The sequence below is a fragment of the Lissotriton helveticus genome, chromosome 9 (genome assembly GCF_964261635.1).
Source record: "Lissotriton helveticus chromosome 9, aLisHel1.1, whole genome shotgun sequence".
NCBI classification, from domain to species: Eukaryota; Metazoa; Chordata; class Amphibia; order Caudata; family Salamandridae; genus Lissotriton; species Lissotriton helveticus.
Genome location: NC_136070.1, coordinates 919,158,600 through 919,183,216, shown reverse-complemented (window position 1 = coordinate 919,183,216; position 24,617 = coordinate 919,158,600). Strand labels below are relative to the sequence as shown.

General features: G+C 45.5%; 1 protein-coding gene across 2 annotated transcripts in view; it reads right to left on the bottom strand.

The window, feature by feature from the left end:
* The window catches only part of LOC144781997 (calpain-1 catalytic subunit-like), a 383,987-nt gene that overhangs the window by 95,175 nt on the left and 264,195 nt on the right, over window positions 1-24,617 (bottom strand). For both annotated transcript variants that reach the window (XM_078661096.1, XM_078661095.1), the window contains exons 11-13: window positions 10,489-10,503; window positions 5,372-5,574; window positions 3,662-3,704 (exon numbers count right to left, since the gene is read on the bottom strand). In XM_078661096.1, the coding sequence (XP_078517222.1) occupies window positions 3,662-3,704; window positions 5,372-5,574; window positions 10,489-10,503 (261 nt within the window). The remainder of the gene's footprint in view (window positions 1-3,661; window positions 3,705-5,371; window positions 5,575-10,488; window positions 10,504-24,617) is intronic.

Sequence of the window (24,617 nt, the reverse complement as noted above, 5' to 3'; positions counted from 1 at the left end):
AGGGTAGGAAGGGACTGATAGATATCTTTACGGTGAACCTCTATGGAAAAATGCTGTCTATGTGATTCTCAAAATGGCAATAAAGTTATTTTAAAAAAGTGTTTTCGCATAAATAAGAGAATATTATATTGATGCGGATTTTTGTAAAGCAGGTGCGAATTTTCTCACTTTCTTCATGTGTTTCCCCTAAATTCTGTTTTTGGTCACTTGGAATTTGGATTTTTACGTGTGTTCGGATTCGGCTGATTCTAGGGCCTGATGAATAAGCTATAGAGATGTTATGTTCAGTTTTAAAATGGTACCCCTTCTGCTTTTCAAAGTAGCCCAAGTAAGTTGGGGCAATCACGCCACATTTTGGGAAGCTAGGCAGGCACCTAGAAGTGAACAACAAAAAACTCACAATTGCAAAGTTGCAAGCTAACCATAGAAAAGCTGCTGGTCTGGTTACTAATGCGTTCGATAGGGTGTGGAGGAAAATAAACTGCTTGTCTTCTACACATAAACATTTCACATAATCACACTAAGGGGAAGCTATTGCTTAATATGCTACCATCACTCGAAAAAGTATAACTTGTAGCTAGGGCACAGAAGTATTCTTTCTATGATAGTGTCAGACTTCTTAATCAGGTTTACTGCTTTCTAAATGCATTTTCATCCCAAAAAGGAAGGAAGGTCATTTCATAAAGCTGAATTAGAGAACTTGCTTATTTAAATTTGAAAACTCCCTAAGTTTACTTTTTTACCCTCTCACAGGAAGGCCCTTGAAACTTAATGACCTGGTTGGGGGGGGGGAGGACTGGGGTGCTCTATTGTACCATATCCAGGAGATTTAATGAATGGACTTCTTGGGTCAAAGTCTACTATCCTATGGAAGGGTTTAACCCGTTAGAGGTGCTACTTCCTGAACTAAACCTATGGGCCGTTTGCAATGGACTGATCCTTAGATCCTGCTTGTGCTGTGGGACTCGTTTCCAACTGACTTTAAGGTGAGGGAGCCAGCATATCCGTACCAACAGCCGCGACCCATGCAAGTAAGGGTGGTGGGGCAATGGGGCTGGGTGGGGGGTGGGAGGAGGGGGTTTGGGAGGGATTTTAACAGACAACGACAAGGGAAAATTAATTATTTGTGGTCGCCTGTTCAATCACCCCAACCCAGCCTCACCGCTCTTGCCTGCACGGGCCGAGGCTGCGTACCAAGGGGCAGATTTACAAGCCCCGTGCAACACCAGTACATCACTTTTCGGGATGTACTGGTGGCGCAGGGGGCTGTTCCATATTTACAAGGACAGGAAAAGCCACCCAGTGTGACTTTCTCTCCTTGTAATTACGGCCCCTTCACACAGAGCACTTTGCGTTGAAGGGGTGTTCCATGGGTGTTGTTGTGGGTGTTCCCACGCAACACCCAAGGAACAAGATACATCATCGAATTTACGATTTCTCGTAAATCTGGAGATGCGGCTGAATGCTACGCCACTCTAGAGGTGGGGTAGCTGTGCGCAACGAGGAGAAATGTTTTCATTTCTCCTTGTTTTTTCCTCTTTCAATGCGTGCTGCATTCTACAGCTCACATTGAAAGAGGAAAATGCCTGTAGTGATTGTTTTGTGCAGGAAGGTGCCCCTTCCTGCAAAAAAAACGATCTCCCAATGACGCGGGCATCCTTGTACCATGGTGCCTGCGCCAGCGCATGGCTGCAGTTTGTGCACCAGCGCAGGGGGAGCAAAGAGATGCAAAATATTTACAAGAATATGTTGCATCCCTGTGCTTCAGAAGTGCCGCAGCGTGGCACAGCCAAAGGGCTTGCGGTGCCATGCTGTGCCACTTCTTTGTAGATCTGCCCCCAAATGCTCAGTGTTCCATGAAGATTGACCGAAGATTTACAAAAACGTGAATACATCTTTGAAGCTTTTCTCCAAGTCAGCCTCTCAAACAGAGGTTGATGACGTATTAGTTGTGGTGGCAATATGGTCCAAAAGCTGGGTCAGACCTTGAATTTAAGTTCGACGTACCGCAACAGTACCAAACAATCCCCTAAAACTGCTGAATCGAAGACAATCATCCAGCTTGTGTAACTCTACAGTTTACGTTCCAGCTCAAATCATCAAGCATGATCAATTCGCACTGCCCAGAAGACCTGAAAGGAGATTTAGATTGTCCGTACTCAGTTGTGCGGTATAATATGACTACTGGTGTGTCCCTTGCTGTGTATTATCAGAGGGTGAAGAGAGTCAATTTAATAATATAAAGTTTCCAAGTGCATATTCGTTAAGGGATTTTGTCTCTGAGTGCATCACGAAGAAAACCCTAGAGGGAATTCACTTACAAATATTAGACATTCTGGGGCAGATTTACAAGCCCCTTGCAACACATTTAAGCCGCCGTTGCGTCACTTCTGTGATGCAGCGGTGGCGTAAACCATGCGCCATGTTGCGCCTTATTTAGAATGTGACGCATCTAGGGAGATGCGTCACGTTGTAAAGCCCTGCGCCACATTAAACCTGTGTCAGGTTTAATGTATGCAGGGTGGGCGTTCCGTCGGAAAAAGCCTCGGAAAAGTGAAGCAGTGAAATCTACAAGATTTCACAGAGTCACTTTTCCGACGCTGCTGCGTCAAAACCCTGTGCCTGCTTGAAGCAGGCTTAAGGCGTGACACAGCATGTTAGGTATGAGCCGCCCCTGAGCATTGCTGGAGTTGCATTGCGCTTGCGACACGACTCCAGCATGCGCCACCCTTATGCCATCAGATGCGTCATGCATCTATTTATCCTTGCGCCATGATGCGCCGCATTGTAAATGCGAGCCAGTCCTTTTAAATCTGCCCCCCTAAGTTTTATTCTTAGTGTAATAGTGGGGTTATTAATATTTGCTATGGTAATAATTCAGCACCATGGCCTCTGAGACTATTAGGGAACACTCGCCTGGTACACAGGCACAGTGTCCAACTCCTACAGTGCCTTGACGGTAAACCAGTAATGTAGCAAGGATGCCATGGAGCCTGGTGCAGGCAAGGAAAATGGCCCCCTGCACTGCAGCTTGGGTAGTAAATACGGCAATTGTCAGGGTTCCAATAGTTCCCTGGGGGCTCTGGGCACCGGTGCCACTGCACCTGCTGCACCGATGGTAGCTAAGCCCCTGGCCTTAACCCATTTCTGGTCATTTTTGCTGAGCAGGCTACAGGGGGTTGCTCTTAGATGGGGCAGTGTGAATAATAGAGGGTAGATGTATAGTGAGCACAAACACTCACTTGCTTTATACAAAAAACCCAGTTCCAATTAAGAGAATAAAAGTATACCTTACATGCCTTGTCCAAGATATAAACTACTACTATAAATGAGAATTTTAACCTATTTCGACGTATTTTATGCATGTAAATTTGTAGTACACATGTAAAGGCTTTAAGAAATAAAATCTGAGAGAACCCTCTTAATCCCTTTCCGTCTGGTGCTAGTGAATACTTACTTTTCATTAATGACACTGGTAAAAAAAGAACATTCTCCTAATAAAATAACCCTCTCCGCAGTCTAAATATCTCCATCAATACAGAGCTAATTGTCGCTTTGAGGGCAACCCCCCTGAAGACCCTCTACTTTAGTTGGTACCAAGCTCTTGGAAAGGGAACTTTCTCTTGTCACATGCTGCATGATCACCCAATGAACAGTTTACCTTAAATGCTGTATCATCTGCCATGATTTCTTCATTAAATTCCCTGAAAGATAAGAAACATCCATGTCACATTGGCATGCAATGATATTTCTCCCAGATAGTGTCATTGCATACCTTTACACTGTTTTTCTATTTCCCCAATGGTAGCTTTTTGGTCCTCAGCAAATGCTAGAAAAAGGCTAAAGAATTTCTACATCCTGCCATTTTGCAGTGCAACCTTTATTGCTCCCACCATATGTGGAGTATAGCAGGAATTTGCAGATGTAACTTCTTTGAGAGCCACTCTTACTTTTCACTCTCCTGACATTGGCCCACACTAACTACACAGTCATGTGGTGAGGATGCAGATACAAACCCTGCTTCAGGAGCTCAGACTCACCACCGGGTGTCACTGCTGCATGGGTGTCTACTTTTCAATGGCCTTAATCCATGTCATGCTCGGGCTGCTAGATTTAATTGTTGCGTGAGTGTCTAGTTACCGCACTGAGACCTCGGTCACTTTTGTACCCTTACTTACCAATGAGTGGCACTCTTGCCCCAGTTTCTACTGCCTACTGGGACCATGGCCAGGTGCTTGAGATTTTACTGCTATGCTAATGTCTGACTGTTCTACCATCGCTGGAGCTCTAGAAGTTGCTCTTCACCTTTAAAACACCATAAGGATGTAATAGTCCTTATATTGCCACTTTAATTGAGAACACCAAGGACCTCAGTACCAGTCCTACAGAATTCTCCATTGGGGCCCATCGGAAACTACTGCCTCAGCTGGGAATTATAAGGTCTGTGGATTTACAGTGGATGTGATGTTTTTCTCCCACAGATTTCACAGCTAAAAATCCAGGGGAAAATCAGGAAGTACCAGGGAAATTGGGTACTGTACTCCTGATTCCCCAGTAATTTCCCATTTCACAGTTGAACCTCAGAGTTGCTCTCCCTGGACATACTGGTAGCTTTGTAACAAAGCACAATGGTTCAGCACTCCACAATGAATAATAATGAGCCAATAACTTATGAAGAATACGTTCAGTACGGCTTAAAAAATTCTTTTATTCTTATTTCTTCATGCAAAGCGTAGCCAACGCGTTTCGTCCAGAGGACTTCTTCAGGGCAAAAGTAGTGAAAAGATGTCAACTTTTGATTTTGACGATCAATGGGTACAGTCATGAATGTGATAGTCCAAAATTGCAAGAGTTTACAGGGATGGCCACCTTATCAATACGTTATTAGTTCGTCCTATGATCATTTGCTTCAATATGTTTAGCAACAACATGTTTCTTGGATTATTCCAGGTTTCTCAACCAATCATTGTGGCGCTTATAATCCCCTTAAAGATAATGTCATCATCCTTCACATGCCACCGCTTACAGGAATGGTCGATACTGGTAACTTTGTATTGATTACTTGGTGGAGGGGCGTAGACGCAAATTAGAGAAATGCAGGACACTCCTTATGAGGCCCGAAGACTGTATGACAGTGACCATATAAACCTCTTATTTTATTTTTTTGCCAAGGTTAGCGTTACAATAATTTTACTTACAATTGGGGTAAAATCTGTGTCTTGGAGACCAAAGATCTCACTCCAGGTCAAGGAAGACTCAGGCTAGCTGAAAGTCCTGCTAATATATCTGTTTTACAGACAGGCATGGCAACTTTAAAAGATAGCTCATTCAAATGCATTTGATAAATACGTTTGTACACATTTTGTCTCACCTGATGCTCTGCTGCTTCTCTGTGAAGATCCTGAGGGTGAACTTTGCCTCAGCCATGGCTTCGAAGGTGCTGGGGATAATCAGGTAACAACCAGGCTTTAAGGTGCAACGAAGGGTGACATCCCTCAAGTTGACGTACTGAGACATGGTGACTGAGGGTAGGGAAGAGATGATCCTCTTTCTGTCTGTGATGTCCTGGAGAGTCTAGTAATGCATACAGACGAACATAATCTAATAGTGCGTAATACAATGTCGTTGGTATAACACAGAGACATGCAGCATATATGACTCAGTGCTTTGTCACATACAACAGTATCTGCAGTGACCCCTAAATTATTACCCTGTTTAAAACAACAGCATCTCCCTAACGCAATGCAAGGTTTAATACAGTCATGCAATATCGCTGATCTACTGTAGTACGGTGTATAGTGCAGAGAACTGCAATGCACTTGAGAAGGTGCAGTGTATAAAGCAGAAACTGGCAATATCTGTGAACCAGGAAGGTAGAAAAAGATCTCTGGACTTCTTGCCTAAAGTATGAGAGAGTCTGCAAGGGGTGTACATGAAGGCTAGAGCCTAGGTTTCCTAAAGCTTTGCACCGGCGCTAAAGTGAGGCATAGTGACACATGTAATTTATTATTTAGCGCAAGCTATAAAGGTGAACATTTCACTGTGTAAAAACTGTTTTGTGAAACTTGCCATTACTTTGTCATGGGGACATTACTGGGGCGTTACTTGGGTGGATCACTGCACAGGCCAATAGGTTTAATACAAAGCCCAACTGACTAAATGTTGATGTGGGAATGTCTCCTGCATGGTATAGGGGTGTGTCCCCAACTGCATGTGAAACTGCTATCCTGACTTTTTGTTGGCCCTGCTAACATGCTAATCCAGCGTTTACACTATGGCCTAGGCCTGTCCGTGATAATGACAACGTACGGAACCCGGTTTGTGACCTGAATGGGCACACCAAGCTTGCTCTCAAAACCAACATGGAACTCCTGTCCAAGACCTGGGTGATTCACTTTGATTGGTGGCGGTAGTGTACCAAAGTTTTGAATTATAATTTCTGATCACAAAGGAGATTGATCCACTAGCCCCACTCATGTAAAGTTCTGTTTTAGTCCGGCCCCTACACCCATGCATTGACATTGTGTGTGCATGCCGAATGCATGTATGTGGGGAGAATGTGTTGCACATGCATGATAGCCAGATTCTGTGTATAATGAGAGTTTGAGTGCTGGTACCAGTGGAAAACATTTTGGATGGGCACTTGTTGACCAGGACACATAATGGAGGATAGATTTAGCTTCCCCAGTAAAAGGAAGTTTACAGACTGTATTCCTCTGGTTGAACGGTGTGGACCCAGACACTAAAGGGAGGAATGATGGAGACAGAAATACCATAAGGTAGTCAATAAGGTCCTTTTAGCAAGGGCTGATGATTAGTTCTTCCAGAGCATTTCTTTTTGGTGGGTGATAGAAGTGAGGGATAGTAAGCTGTTGTCTGTTGTAAAAGGCGAGGAAGTTTCAAGTTAGGGCCTGCGGTATTGTCTTTCACTGATTGCTGATTCAGAAAGACTGATAACAGCCAGGTGCAAAGATCTCATGATTCATTATTATCCTGTACTCCTGTTTGTAGCCAGCCTCATCACTGCCCACGGTGGGAGCCATCACCTTTCACAAAGGGTTTGCCTACACTACAGCGAAATAATTACATTTGAAAATTAACCACCCTAAACTGGTTCCAAAACCTTGGACAGTGGATCCAAATACCCTGTCTGGAAAATGAGTATAAAAGTGCACCCACGCCACCCCACAGCTCCACAGAGTACTCAAAGATCTGCTGTGTAACCAGGGCTAGTATCTGTATGACAGCCAGTCTCAGAGGGGAGTGGACATCACCTGAATTCGGTGCAACATTCTGGGCAAGCTTATGGTCTGCTTAGTGCCTAGAAGCTTTTCTGGCTGCTGAGAGAGGCAAGTAGTTTGTCAGGCCCTAAAGTAGAAGAGATGGTCCCAGAGGGGAAGCCCAGGTGTGTTCCTGGTGTGAGGAGCAACCCAAAGCAAGTGACCGCAAAGCTGAAGCCAACCCATGTTGAGAGTGGTCTCCCAGTCTCAATGCCATTTCCCGTCATGAAATCAAGTATAAAAGCAACACCATGCCCTCCAGCATGCAAGCAGTGTGTTCTCTACTGCCAACAAAATGAGAGATACTCTCAGGCTACTGTTGGTGGAGGGGGAAGGGCTGCTCATTATCAAGAGCCTAACAGACATCACTAAGACATCAGTGTGTGAGTGAGGCGCTAGGGTCTGAACTGAGTGAGATCTGCTGCATATGTCTTGAATGATCGTGTGTGTATAGCTTGTGTTCCCATTGTAGGACAGTACCCCTTTCTGGGAGAATAAAGCCCTGAGTATAGCAGCCTGCCACCCAAGTGTAATCTTTATTGGTCTATGGTGTGTGTGTATAAGAAGGATTCAAGATCTCGCGAAAACCAGGAGGAAGTATGAATCATGCAACAAGTTGGCAAGTTTATGCTCACAAGGAACACATGTTGGTGGTGTGTTGTAAGGGCATGCTTCCATCTGTTCTGCGAACACACCTACATACCGCCTCTGAGGGTGGGTGTCCTGAAGAGGCTTACCATGACCCCACAAAGAAATGCAGCAATGCTGATCCAACTTAGTTTACAATGTAGACAAGCTGGGCCTGATTCCCCCAAAAAAGTTATACTTTTGAGCAAATGTACTACTTTTTGATTTTAACTAGCTGCACTTTTATAGTAACTATTGAAGTACGTCCAGCATCACACATTGCCAACCACCGGTACTGCAACAACCTCCCGTCGAAAATAATAGAGTGAGTGTGTAAATTACTACAAAAGTGTACCTTACTACAAAAATGCAGTTTGCGAATGCAGAACAGTAGTAAACTTACTCAAAAGTGTAAGTTACCACAAAAGTGCAGCTGATGAACAGCACTTTGTAGTATGTTTTGTAGTACTACTATAGTCCCACAAAATGTACTACAAAGAGCAGTTTGTGAATTAGGCCCATGGTGTGTCTAATCCAGCTCATGACATTGCATAATGCGGGCATGCAGCTTTCACATCCCACGATGTTTAATGTATAGACATAAGGTATATAAAAATATGTGCATCCATCACGAGCCAACACAGTATTTAATGCAGTCCTGAAGTTTCTATGAGCTACTGCAGTGCAGTGTATAGAGAAGTCAGCATCAGGATTCCTGGAAAAAGTGCCATGCATAAAGCAGATGCTTACAGCAGAGCATAAAGCAGAGCAATGCAATCCCTCGACCCATCTTAGTTCATAATACCATGCCTCCTATGCACTAAATACAGATTGCATGCAGTGTAAAAGGTCCTGCAATGTATAATGTAGACATAGAGGGACAGATTTACAAGAAACTGATGCATCTGTATAGATGCGTCAGTTTCCCTGCGCCTGCGTGAACAACCCTTGCACCACCATAGATGCGCCGTATTTACAATAATGCGCACTCTAGTGCAAGGATTGACAGATGCGTCAGAAATTCTGACGCATCTGTTGGCGGAAAAGTCACGCATTGCTGGAGTTGTGTCGCAAGCACGACGCAACTCCAGCAATGCATGTTGCAGCCTATTCCCAACACACTGCATCACTCATTACGCCTGCTTCACGCAGGCGTAAGGTTTTGACGCAGTGGCATCCTAAAAGTCACGCAGTGAAATCTTGTAAATTTCACTGCGTCACTTTTACCTGAGTGGGAACGCCTAACCTGCATACATTATACCTGACGCAGGTATAATGGCACACAGGGCTTTACAACGTGACGCATCTCCCTAGATGCATCACGTTGTAAATTTGCCGCATTTTTTACGCCGCTGTTGCGTCACAAAAGTGACGCAACTGCGGTGCAAGGGGCTTGTAAATCTGCCCCAAAGTATATATCCTTGACTCAGCTCGGAGTATAAGGGAGAAAGCCAGTGTTTTTGTTTTTTTGTTCCTAGACACTCTATAATAATAATAAGGACCTTTAGTATCCCCCGATTTCGTACAGGGTACGATAAAAAGGCATGCAGTCTTCCTGAGCCTGTGCAGTGTATACCCAAGAGATGCACAGTGTCGCTGATATGGTGCAGTCTGTATTAGAGTTGTGCAGCCTCCCTGATCCAAGTCAGTGTAAGATCCAGAGCGATTCAGTACCCACAATTCAATACAGTATGAAATAAACACATGCAGTGTCACAGAACCAGTGTAAATTAGATTAACATGCAGGGTCAATCATTCAATGCAGTGTCTACTATAGACACTATGGGCCCGATTCACAGAACTAACTTAAGACAAAATCCTAAACTTACTACCATTTTCGTATTCACAGAAGGCACTTATTAATTTTGGTATTCACAGAAGACACTTACTCATTTCCGTATTCACAGAAGTTAGGAGTCCTAACTTTAGGACTCCTAAATGCCTTCTGTGAATACCGAAAGTCTTAAAATGAGGATTATTCTCAATTCAGTAGTAGGAAAGTTAGGACTCCTAACTTTAGGACTCCTAAATGCCTTCTGTGAATACCGAAAGTCTTAAAATTATATATATATATATATATATATATAGTGTGTATCTTTTATGATTTTTGTGTTGAGATCGAATGATTGAATTGAATTGACAGAGGCAGCTGATGTTCCAAGAGTGAATGCTCAAATCATGCAGCTTCCTTTATCCAGGATCCTGTGTCAATGTCCTCTCATCCAGCTCTTAATGCAGAGACAAGCAGTGTACCTTATGCATTACAGTGTATAATCTGCAGACATGCATACTGTGGAGATCCAGTGCAGTGTATCTTAATGAACCTGATGCAGTGTGGTGTTTGAAGCATGCAAGCACGTGTCCAGTGTAAACAAATCATTGCATTGTACAATGCATCGGTCAGATGGTGGAGCATTGTAACCCACCAATCGGACAACGATCTGGAGGTGTTTTCTGCCTTTGCATTAGCCTAAAGAACTTTGAATTACTGGCTAACGAAGAGCTTCTAGCAAAATTCATTTAATATCTGATTCCTCTCCCTTCTGAGCCACTGTTCCCGCCATGTAGCAATGTACTTTACCTGTCCTGGTGGAATCTGTAAGAGGAGAGAGAAAGGGGAGGGGGAAAATAGAGACAACATTATTATCAGGACTCCATTTAGCATCAGTTCCACACAACCCACAATGCTGGGCTAGTTCTTCAATAACATTATTATTCTTGCAATATATGGGAGCCTGCAATCCCTGTATAAATCCCCATCTCTAATTTGCTGATTACAGTGGAGTTGTGATATCCCAAGTCACCTTTAATCAAGAAATGAAGTAGCCGCTCAACTGTAATAACTTATAACGGTTGAGTTCTGACATCACAATGTCGGCTGCCAGAGCCGGCAGCTGAGGAGAAAGGCAGGTCACAAAGCACAATTAAAGCTGCAGTTTAAACATATGCAAAGGTTACGTGGCTTTCCTTTATTCTGCTCTGCTTTTTTAGATGATCAGTGATACGCAGAATAGAGATATTTATGGTAATATATTAATGCTTTCCCTGCTTTAGGTAATTATAGGAAAGATAGAATCTAATCGCATGTTTCTACACATCATAAGGTACGGCGTTTTTGTTGTTGTTTTTTTTACATTATGACGTAAAACGGGACCGCACGCCATAAGGGCGGCGGTCCCGTGGGGGCCATTAGGATGCGCCTGCCACACTGGCGAGCACATCCCGCATTTTTAACATTGCGTCCGGCGGTGCTGAAAGAACCGCCCGCCGCAATGCTAAAAATGCACATTGTGCACTTTAATGCACAACGTGACTGGCACCTTGCGGTGCCTGCCACGTTGTACAGTGAAGTGCAGGGGGGTACCATAGGTACCCCCATGTGCACCCCCCACCCCCGGAGTCCCTGGGGGCCTGCAACGGGCCCCCACAAGACATTCCTGCATGTTGCCGCCACAGAAAAGCATGTCCCCGTCTTCACCCTAATATGGATGGCGGTGTCTAACAGACACCGCCACCATATGAAACCCTTTTCCGCCCGGTCAACTCCTTGACCGGGTGGAAAAGTGGCAGACGGTCTTTCCGTCCGCCGCGGTCCCCCCGCCATAGTAATATGGCGGGGGGGAAATGGGTGGCGGGTGGGGAAGGATGTCGGGCGGATCGCCACCGCCCGCATGGCGGTGGCGATTTGCCCGACATCCTAATGGGGCCCAAAGTGTTTAAATGACGGTGTAGGAGGGTTATGGTGTGACCATGTATTACAAGGAATAGAGTACACCCCTGCTATACATTCTAAGGATATTGCAAGTCACTTCGGAATTCCATGACCTTATAAAGGAACTCAGTCTTTGGCCTCATTCCTCTACATGGTCAAGGAACTCCTTGGTAACTTGCAATATACTTCTAATATACACCGGGGGGGTACTTTATTTGATATATATCTAGCCACTTCTGATGAAAAGACGTGATTTTAGTACAGACAGTGCTGTCACAGGCTTTGTTGAGGTCGAGAGCAAAACATATTGCTGGGGCCCCATATCCCAGGAATTTTATTAACCTCATAAGACTGTAAACATTGACTAGATGTGACAGCATTCAAATTTGTGATTTATTGGTTGCATAGCAATATCTACAGCAGAAATAATCTATTAACCTAAACCATTTGCATACACAAATAAGGATTAAGCTTAGAAACAGGTAGAACACCAGAATTAAGCACTATATCTATCACTATAGTTATTCACATTGAAAGTGACCAAGTGGCAATCGTCATCTGTGCATTCCAAATAAATGGCATACTACCGGAATATTGCGTTTTAAATATCAGGCTACAAAAACATCATAGCCATAATATTGTTACCAAACTATTGTAAAGACTTAACAGTATTTAAATTCATGTATATGTATTGAAGATATATATATTGTCACGATCCACCCCCGACGTCGCCTTCCTGACGGAGACCTGGCTGAACGCCACCTCAGCACCAGACATCTCCATAGCCATCCCACAAGGCTACAAGATCTCCCGCAGAGACCGCGCCAACGGAGTTGGAGGGGGAATCGCCATCGTCCACAAAGACACCCTCAGAGTCTCGACCAACACCGAAGACACCCTCACCACTGCCGAACACATGCACTTCCAGGTCCAAACCGACCCCAACACGACCCTCAGAGGAACACTCGTCTACAGACCACACGGACCATGACCACAGTTCAACGACACCATCACCGACCTCATCAGCACCCACGCCCTCGCCTCCACAGACTACATCCTCCTCGGGGACCTTAACTTCCACCTCAAAAACAACAACGACGCCAACTCCACCGCCCTTATCAACAACCTCGCCAACCTCGGACTTAAACAGCTCGTGACGACCCCCACCCACGCCGCCGGACACACGCTGGACCCCATCTTCTCCGCAAGGCCCCACGTCTCCTTCAACCACACCACCGAACAAGACTGGACCGACCACAGATGCGTCCACTTCACCTTCAAGAAACCCACCACACACCACCGCACCCAACAGCTGCCACACCGCTGCTGGGGCAAGGTCACCAAGGACCAACTGACAACCACCCTCGCCCTGAGACCACCGGCCGACCCCATCGACCCCGACACTGCCGCGACCAACCTCAAACAGTGGATTAACGACTGCACCAATGCCCTCGCCCCTCTCAAGATCTCCACAACCAACCACACCAACAAGAAAGCCGCCTGGTTCACCGAAGACCTCCGGACATCCAAGCGCACCCGCCGAAAGCTGGAGAAGAAATGGCTCCACGACCGAACACCAGACAGCCACACAGCCCACAAGAACGCCACCCGCAGACACCACCAACTCAGCGGGACCACCAAGAGGACAGCCTTCAAGGACCGCCTAGACAACAACGCACACAACACCAAAGCGCTCTTCAGCATCGTGAAAGAACTCTCCAACCCCAGCTCCAACGCCAACGACATTCCACCATCACAGGACCTGTGCGACTCCCTGGCCACCTTCTTTCACCGTAAGATCACCGACATCACCGACAGCTTCAACTCCGACACCCCCGCACCCACCACCGAGACCACCACCCCCGCGATCTCCACCCGCACAAGCCGCCTGACCACCTGGTCCACCGTCAGCGACGAAGACACCATCAAAACCATGAACTCCATCCACTCCGGATCCCCATCCGACCCCTGCCCTCACCACGTTTTCAACAAAGCCAGCACAACCATCGCGCCCCACCTCCGGAAAGCAATCAACATCTCCTTCGAAACAGCAACCTTCTCGGAAATCTGGAAGCACGCCGAGATCAACGCCCTACAGAAGAAACCCAGGTGGACCCCAAGGACCTCAAGAACTTCCGACCCATCTCCCTGCTCCCGTTCCCGGCAAAAGTGACAGAGAAGATTGTCAACAAACAGCTAACCCGCTACCTCAAAGACAAAAACCTCCTGGCCCCTTACCAATCCGGTTTTCGCAGCAACCATAGCACCGAGACCGCCCTCATCGCCGCCACCGACGACATCAGGATCCTGATGGACAGGGGAGAAACAGCCGCCCTCATCCTCCTAGACCTATCAGCAGTCTTCGACACGGTCTGCCACCACACCTTATCAGCACGCCTCCACGACTCCGGAATCCTAGAGAAGGCCCTGGCCTGGACCACTTCCTTCCTCTCCGGCAGAACCCAGAGCGTCCGCCTCCCACCCATCCGCTCCAAGACCACCGAGATCATCTGCGGCGTCCCTCAGGGAACCTCCCTCAGCCCGACGCTGTTCAATATCTACATGGCACCGCTCACCCACGTCGCACGACAACATAGCCTCAACATCATCTCCTACGCCGACGACACCCAGCTGATCGTCTCCCTCACCGAAGACCCCCACACCGCCAAAGCCAATCTCCACAGAGCAATGAAGGCCGTCGCCGACTGGATGAAGGACAGCAGACTGAAGCTGAATTCAGACAAAACGGAGGTCCTCATCCTCAGACCCACCCCATCAGCCTGGGATGACTCCTGGTGGCCCACATCGCTAGGCACTGCCCCGCAACCCACCGACCACGCACGCAACCTGGGGGTCATCCTCGACTCCGCCCTCCCCATGACCAAGCAAGTAAACGCCGTCTCCGCGTCCTGCTTCATCACTCTCCGAATGCTCTGCAGGATCTTCAAATGGATCCCCCCGACACTAGAAAAACCGTCACCCAGGCCCTCGTCACCAGCAGACTCGACTACGGGAACGCCCTCTACTCAGGAACTACAACCAAGCTCCTAAGACGACTACAACGAATCCAGAACGCTGGTCACGACTGATCCTTGACGTCCCCCGACGCAGCCACATCACACCCCATCTGAGAAGCCTACACTGGCTCCCCGTCAACAAGAGAATCACCTTCAAACTCCTCATCCACGCACACAAAGCGGTACACAACACAGGACCTACATACCTCAACGACTGACTCAGCTTCCACACCCCCACCCGCAGCCTCCGCTCGGCCAGCCTCGCCCTCGCCTCAGTTCCTCGTATCCGGAAGGCCACCGCCAGCGGCAGATCCTTCTCCCACCTCGCCGCCAAGACCTGGAACGCTCTCCCTACCAGCCTGCGACAGACCCAGGACCTGCTGACCTTCAGAAGACTTCTCAAGACCTGGCTCTTCATCAGTAGGAGCCCCCCCATCCCCAGCGCCTTGAGACCCTCACGGGTATGTAGCGCGCTTTAATAATGCAGTGATTGATTGATTGAAGATACGTAGATGTGGAATTGAGAATAGTAAACTTATACTCACCCATACATACATACATAAATCACAATATTTTAGTAGCCGATATTCTGGATACAATATTTTTGCTGCATCATACTTGCTATTCTAACATAGTACCCAAATAAATACTGCATGCTGCAACGACATTGCCCCTACCCTACTGAACCAAACTCTCTTTTTTCTCCTCTAAAGTACCCCTGACCACACATGTTTGTGAGCATTCAAATATGTCACTGGTAGGACAGTCTGCACACAGTGGTGGCTGGTAAGGTACGGGGTGGCGGGATGGGAGGGGGGACGGATTTGAATAAAAAAAATCACTTACCTCATCTCGCTGCATCTCTCCTCCGTCTCTCCCATATCGAGAGAGTCTCTTCGGGGAAGCACCCAGGCTCCCCACAGCCAATCACAATGCTGCAATGCAGTGTTGTCATTGGTAAGCACTCAGCTCCCCTGAGCCAATCACAACACTGAGTGCCATGGTTCGGGACTCAGCCATGGAATGGGGGCCTGGGCATGTTCTCCATGCAGGCTGTAATGCAGCCTGCATGAAGAACATGCGAAGTGCGCATGACAGTTTGGCCAGCCCGAGAGGGAATCAAACATTCATGTCAATTTACAGAGTGTACAACAACCACTCTTCCTCCTCGACATCAGGAGAGCCAAGCCTCGTCCCACCCTAGCCTGACGATACGGAAAATAAAATGATAATAACTTCAGTTATTATCATTTTATTTTTTCGTTTACACTGCTCCATGAGCAGTGGGGCAATGCTCCCATGCCTTAGCGGAGGAGCCGCCACTGCCTACACATCCTTTCCTGCAATATTACTTTTTGCAGAAAGAACCATTTGTGCTCCTCCTATTGTCCTAAAACATGGCCCTGACTGGTTCTTCAAAGCAGCTCTATTTCAAAGGTTGAACTCACAAGGGCATTGTAAACCTTGCTTTGTTTATTTGACTGAGAGCATGCATGCCGGAAGCCAGGCCAGAGGCATAAAGAGGTCCCTGAGACCTCGCTGGGTTATCTGTCTCAGGGAGAGGACTCACCACCCATATGCAAGGACTTGTGCCAAAGAAGATAGAGGAGGTGGTAAAGTCTCCTGGACCCAAGGGCACTGAACTCCAAGTGGTGTGGACCGCTAGGAGATTCACTTTCTGTACTGCACTGGCTTCTAACACCTGCTCTGTTTTTGTCCAAGCTTTTCCTTCTCATAGGGAACTAGGAGGCGCACTCTCCTGTTCTCTCCAAGTAAACAGTAATACGTACCACTGGGCCAATGCACTCCTTTTACCTCAACTGCTCCTTTTGCAAATGCCTTTCCCAGTAGTTAATTTGTAAAAAAATAAGTTCTGCGGCTCTTGTCAGGAGGCATCTTGCACCAGCCCATTTATCCTGTTAGCGCTGCCTAAAACAGAACCAAATACTGATCATGGAAGCGGGGAGAGGACATGCCGAACTAGCCAGAGCTGCCGAATTGGGAATTAAGAAACCAGGTTTGAGTCCCTGCGTAAGCACAACATCCTGTGATTCTGGGCAAATCACTTAATCGCCCCGTAAATGAGTGTGTCCTTAACTGGTGCTCCAGAAAAGCACAAGTGTTGATAATTAAGTGCCGGTGCTGAGCACCGGAAACCACCGGCTCAACTTAAGCACTAGGAGATGTTCACTTTTAATCACTGAGACGCAATCAGGTGGTGCAGTGAGAATTGCACCTTAAATACTGCTCCTCGATGGGAACCTGATGCCCTGGTAATTTTATAGTGTGGTATAGCAGTACGCAATTCAACAAATTAACATAAGAGTGCCAGAGCCAAGAGTCTGGCTTGTATCTAAGAGCCCGTGCACAAAAATCATAGACTTGTAGAACAAACATCATGTAGAAATGCGAAGAATTCTCTTTAAAATTTATAAACCTGTATTTTTGTCATGTGCAAACATTTTGCCTTAGTACATAAAAGCGTGATCCTTTTTAAACATGAACTTAGAAACGTTTGCACCCCCTGTCTCCCAGTCTGAAAACAATGATGATCAAGAGGTATATCATTTGTCATGTACATCCTACATGTGGCCTAGATTCCTAAGACCTCATTTACAAGGCCCCTGGCCACAGGAACATCACTTTTAGTGCAGGGCCATATGTACAAGACCACGTAAGGCCACCCTGAGTGCTTTTTTATGGCCTTGTAGATATGGACTGAGGCAACGCAGCGCAAGTCGCTACGTTGCCGAACCCTGCAATAGGGAGGCATGCCATGGGCGATACAGTGGGTGTTTCCATGTAACACCCATGACATTTGACATATTCCTAGATTTATGAGATTTCGTAAACCTGGGTAAGCATCAAAAGCCTATGTCTCCCAAGGGGTGGCGTAGGGGAGGCGCAACGAGGAGAAATAACATGTTTTTTCAACTTTCTATTTGTGCTGCATCTTACAGCACACATAGAAAGAAGAAGTCGCCTCTACTGATTGGTTTTGTCCTTTCCTGCACAAAAACAATCACCCCTAAAACGCAGACACCCTTACACCATGGCACAAGGGTGCCTGCGTTGGCGCACAGGAGGAAAGGACAGGAATGCACTGTACCTGATGGATACGGTGCATTCCTATGCTTTTCTTTTGACGTGGGGCAGCACAGTAAGAAGACTTGCGGTGCTGCAGTGCGTCAAAAGATTGTAAATGAGGCCCTCAGTATACGTAGATGTAAGAAATTCGGTTATTGGTTGATGGGAGTGAAAGCCCACTGAGCCAACAACCAGAATCCTTGTCATGGTGAACCACAAAAGTCACTTATTCAAGCTGAACCCGCTAGTAGCTTGGCACAAAAGCAGTCAGGCTTAACTTAAAGGGACTTAGTGTGAATTATTTATGCAGTACATGAACAGTAATAAAGTGAAAACACAACACAAGAAAAATCCCAAACCAATTTCGAAAAATAGAGTACATTTTAATAAATAAAATGGGACCTGAGAGACAAACATCCAATCGGTAGAATCGGAGATATGAAATTTCAACATTTTAGGTTGATATAAGGGAAAGCCAAAAGTTCAGGCCAACCACAATGGAGTGCGGACCACATACAGGGACCAGGTTTGTATAAGTTACCTTCTCAAAGTCTGGCACGACCAGTTCTCTTCGTAGTGAAGGCAATGAGGAGCAAGGAGAGCATTTGAGGATGGTCATCGCTGTAGCGCAAAGAAGAGGCCAAGCGGAGTAGACTATCATTGCTGTAATGTGCTTCTAACGGTCATGAATGGAGCTTCTTGTTGGCGGTCACCATAGACTGTTGCTGCTGGAGCTTGGGATGCAGATTTTGGGATGAAGAAGTGGATTTGCTGTAGCATCGCTTTGGAAGTCACCATGGGTGGCAAAGTCTTGGCGCAAGAGGTCCTGTTTGTGGTCACGAACAGCCCAAAACTTCAGAATTTCTCCTTTCTTCTCAGGGGGAGCTCAACTGATGCCAGGGGAGGGTCCATGACCTGGGGGCACCTCTTGGGGATCCAGAACTCGCTCCAGCAAAGGCCAGCAGGCAGGTCCAGTTGTAGATCTAGGCAGGTCCAGTGCATCAGCTCAGCTGGGCAGTTACAGAGTTACAGAGAGGGTCCTGGAGCTTGTTGTGTCCCTATAGCTCAGACAGTAGATCAGCCAACTGACCCTTGGGGTCACTCAGGTTAGCCTGGTATGAAGGGAGAAGGCTCAGTCTTCCTTTCAAGAACGCAAGGCAGTCCTCAAGCAGCAGGGCAGTCCTCTGGTAGCAGCAGGGTAGACCTCTGGTGGCAGGACAGTCCTTCGTCTGTAATGTCCTCAGACCCAGGAATGTACTGAAGAGTGGCTCAGGATTCAAGCTAGCCTAGCTGATGAGGTGTGTTACCCCGAAACCGGTCACAGGATGCTTGTTTATGGTCCAGGGAAGCCCTGGCTTGTCAGTTTGGGGTGGACTGTTCCCATGAGGAACAGGGTCAAGACTGATTTGCATATGGCTGGTTCTGAACTGGGGTGGCGAAGTGAGCTAAAGAACAATGATGGATTTAACCCAGATCTAATAGTGACTGGGAGTGAGTGTTTGAAAAGTTTCAGTGCACCGTCCATCATCTCTTTGTGTTTAAAAGGTTTATTATGGCAGGTCAAAATGGTAGTTTAAAACTGCACTCCAGGCTGCAGTGGCAGGCCTGAGACATGCTTTAAAATGCTACTTTCGTGGATGGCACAATGAGTGCTGCTGTCCACTAATAGCATTTAATTGACAGGCCCTGGGTACATGTAGTACCAAATACTAAGGGACTTACAAGTAAATTAAATGTGCCAATCAGTTGTAGGCTAATTTGACCTTGCTTTATGAAGAGCACAAGCACATTAGGACTGGTTAGCAGTAAAGGTGGGTGAGCCACTGAAAGCTTGAACCAGGCTAGAGCCTGAACCCTGGCTCAGCTCAAGTTCCTGTTGGATCCTCAAGCCCATAACGAGCCGAGCTTATATGTGGTTTGTGCCTGCCTCTCAGGGCCGGACTGAGACCAGCAACCAGACCTGGCAGGTTGCTTCTCCACCGTCCCTGGTAACGGGAGGGGAGGGCGTTGTTTCCCACAAAGCACGACTCCCGCTTTTCTTACTGAGAGACGATTTTGCAGCGCTGCTACAAAACCGGCACTCTGTAACAAAAGGAGCCCCCCTGTGTCCTCCAAACCAGCCCCAAACCCTCCAGCCCACCGGGGAAATGCCCGGTGCCTGCAACGGCCAGTCCGACCCTGCAGCCTCTCTTCATGTACCCCTGTGGCTTTAGGGCTAGAGGAAGAAGATCCACTGAAAGGATTAAGGTCACCTAGTACATATATGGCACCCATAAGCCACAAAACATAGATCTATTTGAACAACTATGCAGACAGGACATAGCCAAACTGAATACCCGGAAAAAGAGTAAGCAGGTGAACATGACAGCGAAGGAATATGGAGTTTTAACTTCAATAGCACAGAATGATCGAGTCATATGTCAAAAAGCAGACAAGGGGGGTGCCCTAGTAATCTTGAATAAAGAATATTACGAACCTCAAGTTATAACACATCTGGATGATGAGAACATTTATATGCAATTGGATTTTAACTCCACCAACGAGATTCAAAAGACCTTACAACACATTTTACAAAAAGCCATTGATAAAGGAACCATCAATGAGAAAGTGAGAAAATACTTAACACAAGAAAATCCAGTCAGCCCAAGCTTTTACATGGTACCTAAGGCACATAAAGATCTTCATAGACCACCATGTCGACCCATCGTTTCTACCAAAAGGAGCGTACATGAACCTGTAGGCAAATTCTTAGACAAGTATTTACAACCATACGTAACCACCACTAAATCATATATAAAGGATACTACGGACTTTCTCAACAGACTCATGTCAAAAAAACATCACAGCAGGACAAACAATAATGTTAGCCACCATTGATGTAAAAGCATTATACACTTCCATTCCACACCGCCAAGGCCTAGAAGCAGTAGAAAAAGCACTGCTGCAGAGTGAATACACAGAGGACCTACAAGTATTCTTGATGGAATTAATGGAATTCACGCTGATGCATAGTTATTTCACATATAATGGAAAATGGTATTTACAAAAAAGCGGAACGTCGATGGGAAATTGCGCAGCCCCAACATATGCGAATTTATATATGACTGCATTTGAGGAGAAAAATATATATGACAAAACAGAGTGGAGGACCAACACAGAATTATATGTCCGGTTTATAGACGACATATTCGTACTATGGAAAGGCTCAAAGGAGACATTGCAAAACCAAATTGAACTGTTGAACTCGGTTAATGAGAGAATCCAATTCACTTGGGAAATTCATGAAAACCTGATTCACTTTTTGGATGTGGAGATAACAAGAAAACCCACGGGATTCGCAATAAATCTTTACCGAAAACCCACCGATAGAAACAACATACTAAGGTATGAAAGTTATCACCCTCCATCATTGAAACAGCACCTACCTTATTTGCAACTGCTAAGGGTTAAACGAGTGGTCTCGGAACCAGCACAACAGGAAGAACAGACACAAAGAATGATACAGCGGTTCAAGAGCAGAGGATACCCAGACCACACAATACAACAGGCAGTGCACAGAAGCAACAACAAAACTAGAGAGGAATTACTCAAACCAATCCCACGAATAATAGACAATCGTATTACATGCGTCAGTAAATATTCCAATATGAGCAATCAGTATAAAAGGATCATAAAACAACACTAGGAATTATTAAAAGTGGAACTAGATTTCAAAGAGATATTTGCACAAGAACCTCTATTCGCATTTACAAGATCAAAGAACCTTGGTGAAATTTTGAAACAACCAGTGGATAAACAATTGACAGAAACATATAAGGGAACACTACCGTGTTTGAACTGTAGCAATTGCCATAATATCATCAAGGGGAACCACATTACACACCCGATGAAGGGTCACAAAATTGATTTGAAAGTAAATGCCACATGCGATACCATGAACATCATTTATATGTTAAAATGCCCATGTGGTTCAGTCTACGTGGGAAAAACAGAAAAGAAACTGAAAACCAGACTCAATGAGCACAAGAGCAATATTAGAAGAAAAATGATGAAATCCACTATAACTACACATTTCATCGAGGCTAAACATCATATCAGCCAACTGAGAGCATGCATACTGGAAGTGGTACAGAGGAAGGAAGGAACTGATAACAGAAAAAACCTTCTCAAAAGAGAAAACCATTGGATATATTTTCTGAACTCACAAAAACCGCATGGGCTAAACGAGAGAGTGGAATTTTCATGTTATTTGTAAAAAACTCTTGCAGTTCTTGTTACAAATGTGATTGTTACCTGCTAAACAACCCTACTGATCATGATCACGCAAGGCGCTTCACCATTCACAGTATGTTACATTTTAACTAAGGAATTAGTTACTTACCTGTACACTATAGTTCTCCAGTATTATCTTTCATAGATTCACATGCTTGTATCTTCCCCGTCGTCATGGTGGGAGTCTGAGACTCCCACCATGACGACGGGGAAGATACAAGCATGTGAATCTATGAAAGATGTAATACTGGAGAAGGAATTAGTTACTTACCTGTACACTATAGTTCTCCAGTATTATCTTTCATAGATTCACATGCTTGTATCTTCCCCGTCGTCATGGTGGGAGTCTGAGACTCCCACCATGACGACGGGGAAGATACAAGCATGTGAATCTATGAAAGATGTAATACTGGAGAATTATAAAATGCGTTATTCTAACAAAGATTAAAACCTCAACTATGATCATTGGCCTATCACCTGTGAGTATTACACCCCTTTCGCACATTTAGTGATGTACGTTAAGGTTGTAATTTAATGCATGAACAATAAAGTTTTTAGGAACAGGATTGAATGTACACCACACTTCCCCTTTAAGGAAGAAGATAGCAGAACCACGCACACGCGTAAAATAAGCAAGCTCAGCTGCGTGAGCTCGACAAATGACTATCGATTGAGCAGTGCTAACCGCACGCCAACATTGAGCGGGACACCCACAACACGAAAGAAATCAGATGAGAGCAAACCACCGACAGTCAGTAAGGTGAGCGTTAACCACCGATATGTGTTAACAGAGAGTGTTTTTAAGTAATTGCAGAGCGCTCATGAGGAAGTAAGATAGTTATTTGGTAAGCGCGTTTAACATTAATATTTTATAAGCAGCGATAAGAACGCTGAATGTATTTATGACGAGGGATTACATGCTAGACTGTCCCATAGTTCAGAAAATGTATACATATCAACTTGAGGTCGCAACCAAGGTAGTTATGCACACGGTAAGCGCGTTAATCACTAAAATTCTACAAGTAGCGACAAGCACGCTGAGCACATTTTCGATGAGGGATTATACGCTAGACTGTTCCAAAGTCAAAGTGATTCAAACGTAGCAACTGGAGTTCGTAGTTAAGGAAATCGAATTATAAATATGTCACTCTAGGAGGTTATACCTTGGGCTTAGATTAACGCCTACATAACACAGAGTTTCGTCTTATATAAAAATTAAGGCACGCGATGTCTCACCGAAACATTTAGCATGAGTGGTGGGGGTATGGAAAGTGGGCTTCCCCTTGGAGTAAACAATATGTACATTTATTTTGTAGAAAAATGCCCTGATGAAGGCGTGGTACGCCGAAATGCATTGGGCAAAGAGATTAACAGTTAATCATGATTTGTAAAAATGGACATTGGTGATTTGTACAAATTGAAAATTAATTCATTGAATGAAAAGTCGATGTGATTACAATATCAAGTATGAAATATGAAAAAATAAAGGAAGAACGATAATCAAAACAAGAGTGAAGTAACTTTTTTATTTGGAACTAAGCTGATTAACACAGCAGATATCTAGTTCCCAGGGAGACAGACCTATATTCCATAGGCCTGCGAGCTACAGCTTTGTTTGAATAAACACTCCAAGTGGGGAGTGATTCCCAGGAGCACAGAGGAAACATTCGAACACGGAATTAAGCCAAGCGGTGCACAACTTATAATGAAAGGCTTTAGGGCTAGAGCCATTGGGGAACCAGATCCGAGTCTTGGAGTCGGCTCAACATTCTGTGATTCTGGGCAAATCACTTCATCTTCCTATCCCTATAAACAATGAATGGCGATCTTGTGCAATGTAACACATTCTACATGATGTGTGTTCAGTGATTTTCATAGCAAACATTTTCAGGGCTTGGCTTGTGTACGGACTCTGAGATCTAAGCCAGAACTTTGGTTCGGCACTGGTTTGGCTCTACCCATTAAGTTTTTGGCTAACCTACATCTAGTTAGCAGTGGTAAAGTACACAGAGTCATAATGCCAACAAAAATGGGGTCAGCAAAAGGAGTAAAGGCAAAAGTGTAGGGTGACCCTGCAAACAGTGCAACAACAATAACCTTTTTAACACAAGAAAAGTTTCTTTACTGTGCCCATCCCGAACTCACCTCTTCAATGGTGCTGCCATATGTGAGAATGAAGAAAAGGAGACAGAGTGAAATAGAACATTTGCCTATGATCACAAAATTTGGTCAACAGGGGAAGCCGAGATTGATCCTGGGTTTTCTGTTTTCTCATCGTGCTATTCTGCCTCTAGATGGCATCTCCTGCTCCTATTTATATCAAAGGCTAATATTTGTCTTTAATTCATGGAACATGAAGACACAGCGTGAGTGGCAGCAGCCCGCGCTGCCTATTTATTGCACTGAGCTGGAGACAATGAAGGACGTTTTTCTATAGGGCAGATGACTGCTTTTGAGCACTATTAGAGTACTGGACCCCGGTTCCAACACTGTCCAATCACAGAATGTGCAATATGTGGGCCTGAAGGGGCCAAAGTAAATATATGCAAAACCTTCTGACAAGAACACATGTTGCTTATTATTTCTATATACCTGCCAAATGCTTGTGGTTTATGGTAACAA